This window comes from Polistes fuscatus, unplaced genomic scaffold, assembly GCF_010416935.1.
Source record: "Polistes fuscatus isolate 324 unplaced genomic scaffold, CU_Pfus_HIC Scaffold21, whole genome shotgun sequence".
NCBI lineage: Eukaryota > Metazoa > Arthropoda > Insecta > Hymenoptera > Vespidae > Polistes > Polistes fuscatus.
The window spans coordinates 698,395-703,677 of NW_025113098.1; the positions used below are offsets into that span (position 1 = coordinate 698,395).

The 5,283-nt window shown below is 24.4% G+C and overlaps 1 protein-coding gene across 1 annotated transcript in view; it reads right to left on the reverse strand.

The window, feature by feature from the left end:
* The window catches only part of LOC122517882 (heterogeneous nuclear ribonucleoprotein 27C), a gene marked incomplete in the record, with an annotated part of 16,210 nt that overhangs the window by 2,896 nt on the left and 8,031 nt on the right, over positions 1-5,283 (reverse strand). Inside the window, 2 exon segments of the mRNA XM_043636492.1 lie at positions 2,708-3,098; positions 4,391-4,473. Coding sequence (XP_043492427.1) covers positions 2,708-3,098; positions 4,391-4,473 — 474 coding nt within the window.

Consider the following 5,283-nt stretch of genomic DNA (forward strand, 5'->3'; position numbering starts at 1 on the left):
GATTATGAAGGAAGACAAAGTTTACGAAAAAAAAAAAGAAAAAAAAAAGAAGAAGAATTCGTTAAAATATAACGTAGCAATAAGAAGAGAATCAAGCATAATTTTGTAGATAAGATTATGAGGTTCAATATATCAAAAATGAAAATACTTTTTAAAAGATATTATGTCAATCCACACTTAGCAATTTACAAACAGTTATTTAAAAAACAAATAACTTAAATAATAAATAATTTAATAATGACATAAAAATTTATAATTCGAATATATAAGATTTATGAATTTACAATTTTATTGAGATTACATTTAATATAAATGAGATTACAATTAATATTAATACTTATTCAATCTATAACTTGTACGTAAAGAATATCATTTTAAGGTATAGGAATTAGGTTTGAATTAGGATACTTTAGGATAAAGGAAAAACATTTGCACCAGTTATTGATAAGAAAGAGACTATTATAAAGTAATAATGTTTATGTTTCTATAGATTTATACTAATTTTAGAGGAAGAGATTAGATTTTTGGTATGAAAAATGAAATTGTATATTTTATATTCTAGAATTAATTTTGTAAAGTCTGGATTAACATAACTTGTGACAATATTTTTTAGAATATAAAATCTTTTCTTTTTTTTTTTCATTATTTATTTTTTTTTTTCACTTTTTTAAAATGGCATTTTAACCTCCAGGGGGCATTAAAAAATATTAAGGATTTTGTACCACTACTGTTGGTAGTTAACTCATTTTCTTATCTTTTTTTTTTTCTCATTAATTAACCTCTCCAAGCGGGATGGAAAAGGAGAGGACAGGATCGAAGTTATGTTAATTTTTTTTATAATTATGATTTATTATACCTTTCCTTATAAAATTATGAAAATGAAATAGACGTTACTATACATTAGGAACTAACATGATTATCCAAGCATGTTAATACTTTGCCCATTACTAACGTAATTTTATTTATTCGCGAGAATTTACTGTATATTTATCACAAAATAAAAAAATATTACTAATAATAGGCATAAATTAGAAATAAATTAAAAAAATTTAAATATGAAATTGAAAATATCTAACTATTATTTACATATATAATAGAATAATGTAATATAATATAATAAAAATAAGAATAAAAATATGAATAATATAAGAATAATAATAAAAATAAAAATATAATATAACATATAAAAATTTAAAAGAAACCTCCTCTACAAACAAAAATTATATTTTACAAAAACAAAAGATGTATTTAGAGTATTATAAAAATCTTAAGATTAAAGTAAGATCTCCCTTTAAAGCGGAGAGATCTCTTCATTTGATTGGCAAAGTGTTGATATCTAATATCATCTCTCTCTATTAAAAAAGATGACTTCTTATAGTTAGATAATTTATAAATTGAATTGTATAGTAAAGTAACATTTATTTCACTTGTCATTTGTAATTAAAAAAATCTGAATTGACATATATTAATAATCAATAATTGATTTTAGTTTCATATTCAGAAATATTTATTTTTAAGTAGCAGGCAAGTTGAGTTTGTAAAACTATGAATATTAATAAAAACGATCATTAGTAATAACTATTTCTTATAAAAAGATTTCAAAAAATATTGACTCTCGAATAACGCAGTTAATATATTACACGTTGTATAAAATTGCGTTATATAAAATCGTATTATATGATGTCCTATTATATATGAATTTATTTTGTATTATTATGAATAATACAAATAACATGCTTGGACGGATATTGTGTCAGTTGTGTACCTTGTGCTTTTTTTGTTAAGATAACAAAATGATTTTATAAAGAACACAACAAAATTGAAGCAGTATCACAGTTCAATTGATTATATTTTAATTTGTTTAATAATATTTAAATAAACTAAAATATGAATCATATTTGATTTGAAACTGATAATTTCATTCATTTTGTTTATATAACGCATTGCACGAGAGTCATCACATTAGAGAAAATAAACTTCGCAATATCTTTAGCATGTTGTAGGAATTTGCATTATATGTTGCATTATGAAGTTTACTGTATCAAACAAATTCAACATACCTCTACGTTTATGACAATTATTTGAGTATTTGATAATATACCTTGAAACATAGCTTCTATCGTATGTAAACGCTTGTTACTGATTGAATAATAAGATAAAATACTATAATAATTAACCCTTTCGCTACAAGAATCCTATTCGCTATGATTATTCCATTGAATAAACCATTGCACTAAAAGTGAATACATTGTACAAGAACAATTATTAAAAACTTTCCTTAAAAGATAATATTTATGACTTTAATAACATTGAATAATAAACTTTAATAATATAATACGTTGTGTAATATTTTTCAAGACTGTAAAATCCAGGGAAAGAAAGTGTATACAAAAGAATTAGCGACTATAGTCGTTCATCGTATGTATATGGCCTCTCATGTAGTGACTTTAATCACTCATTGTTTATCAATGGCATCTTATTATACAGAGCAATTACAGTCCCTCATTATAACGAAACAGTTAAACAAACCGTTATATATATTTATAACATCAATGATTATAGTCGCTCATTTGTAGCGATAGGGTTAAATAAACCGTTATGTATATTTAGAAGTAGGTCTCTTTTAAATAGGTAAATAATTCCATAGAAAGGAATAAAGTTAAAAAAAGAAACATATAAACGATTATTAAACACTTCATGAACTTACCGTAACTTCCATAGCCTTGAGTTGCAGCGGCTGGCTGAACATTATAACTGCTACCCCATTGATGTGGTGGAGGAGGCGGTATCTGTTGTTGCTGAGGTGGTCCTGGTGGTGCGCCCCATCCCTGAGTATTATACTGAGTGCTATATCCGGCATAACCCCCAGTTTGAGGACTTGTACCCCAACCTTGATATTGTTGCATCATATTTCCAGGAGGCCCCATAGGACCACCCATCATAGGTCCACCCATCTGACCATTTGGACCACCCATCGGTCCCATATTCCCAGCCATACCCATCGGTGGTCCACCTTGTTGAGGCGGACCCCACTGACCTTGATGACTATCGTTCATCTTGCTTGAAGAATCTCGTGGTTCTGCTCGTTTAATCTCAACCTAGAAATAAGAAAAATAAACATATTACCAGTTAATAATATTTATTATATACATATATATATATATGTATATATTAATAATAATTAATTGTAAAACAATTGAACAATTGAGCAATGCAGCCATGATTTTATACAAGACAACATTAAAAAATAATGCTTATATTGCAGTATATAAACTAATCGTAATCATATTAATTAACTTTGAAGTGATGACTATTAACCTAATAATAAAAGTACAAGTGGAGTACAGGTATAAATTAAGAGAAAGCAATACAATTTGCACTTAATGTAATTGCGTAATATATAAGTAAATATTGCAGCATAGCTGATATTGCTCTTTGAAGTTTTATACTTATAATAAATCTACTTTAAATTATATAACATTCTTGCCTGAGACTGCATAAATTGTGAATAGCTTATAACAACGCTTTATATATTTATTATATTATAATCTTTAAATATAAATTATTAATAAATAAACTATTAGTTTTTTTTTAATACATACATTACAATCTACTTATATTTTGAAAGGACTAATATAATATATATATATATATATGAAGATACACTAAATGATAATGTAAGTGATTAACAATAATACAATAACTAAACAAAGATAATGAGAAAGCTTTAACATTAATGTAGGAGTATTACTCAAAATATTATTGAAATAATTTATACTTAATCCTATATGAATTACCAATTTTCCATCAAAACTTAAACAAAATTTCATATTTATCTATTTCTCCGACACATACATACAATATAAGATAATAAAAATCTTATATTAATTTTAAAAATATATAGATATTACTTCGACAATTTCTAATATTACAAAATCTATTTTATATACACATTGCCAAATCATTTAATGATAATATATGATAAAAGTAAATTTGTGTGCTGAAAAACTAAATCTACTTGATTACACAACCATTTTAAATATGAAAATAATTAAAATATTACTAAATCATTGTGTTTATTAATGCATATTCCTTATTTCCTATGTAGTAACCTGTACTTTCTTATACTTCTTTGTTCTATAAGTTACTCTAATAAGATATATAATATACTAAACCTTTAATAATAATAAGCCGCATAATAATTAACTTATTACTGTATATATTAATTTACAGGGCATGTTACATATGACCGCATTATACGCTAACAATTTCTGTTTTTTTATCAATAGCCACCAGTCATAATTAATTTAATTATATTGGAGTATCACATTTTTTAAATATTTGTTCTTTTTTTTAATATTTACATATATTTGGTTGAGTTGGTCAATACCTGCTTTCCATTCAAGCTGACAAAATGTTCTGCAACGCATCGGTCCACAGCATCTTCATCCTCAAAACTGAGAAAGCCAAATCCTGCCGTCCAAATGTGAGAGAATATCAAAAAATGGCCGATATATTTATGAAAAAAAATATTAGTCTTAAATACTTTCTATAATGTGCTGCTATAATGTACACACAATACATATTACATGTAAATTATTACAAGCATTGTATACATTATGGTTGTTCTCCTATCAAAATATTCAAATTAAACAATTATTTAAAAATTCTTGAATAACTATTTTCTTTTAACTGTATATATATTCTTACTTCACTATTAGCGCAAAGTATTATGTAATTATAATGATTTATACACAAATAATTTTGATTTGTAACAGAAACACATGAATTTATGGTGTCTACATGTGTAAAAACTTTTGTTAAATTTAAACATGCAAATTATGCTCTAAAATTACAAGGCCAAGACTTACTTGTACTTAAGATCAAGATAAAAAAGTTTATTTTTTTTAACATACAAAAAGTATGTTAAAAAAAATAAATTTTGTATGTAACATTAAAGAAAAAATACAATGAGAAGTGCATTTCGCAGTTTTATGAAATGTATACTCTTGTATTAAAATTTCATGATGGCTGATTTAAAGAAGCTATGTTTTCATAATTAATATCAAAATCTTTACAATTTTGAGAAATATTCATAGATGTAAAATTTTTAAAATATAAAATATGACATTTTTAAATATTAAAATAAAATAATAGAAAAATAGATGAATCATAATAATATAAAAACTAAGTAATTTTCTATAACATACAATTTTGATGTATTTTAATCATATAAATCAATGTAATTAAAAGTGTATGATAAAATAAATGATAATGCTATAA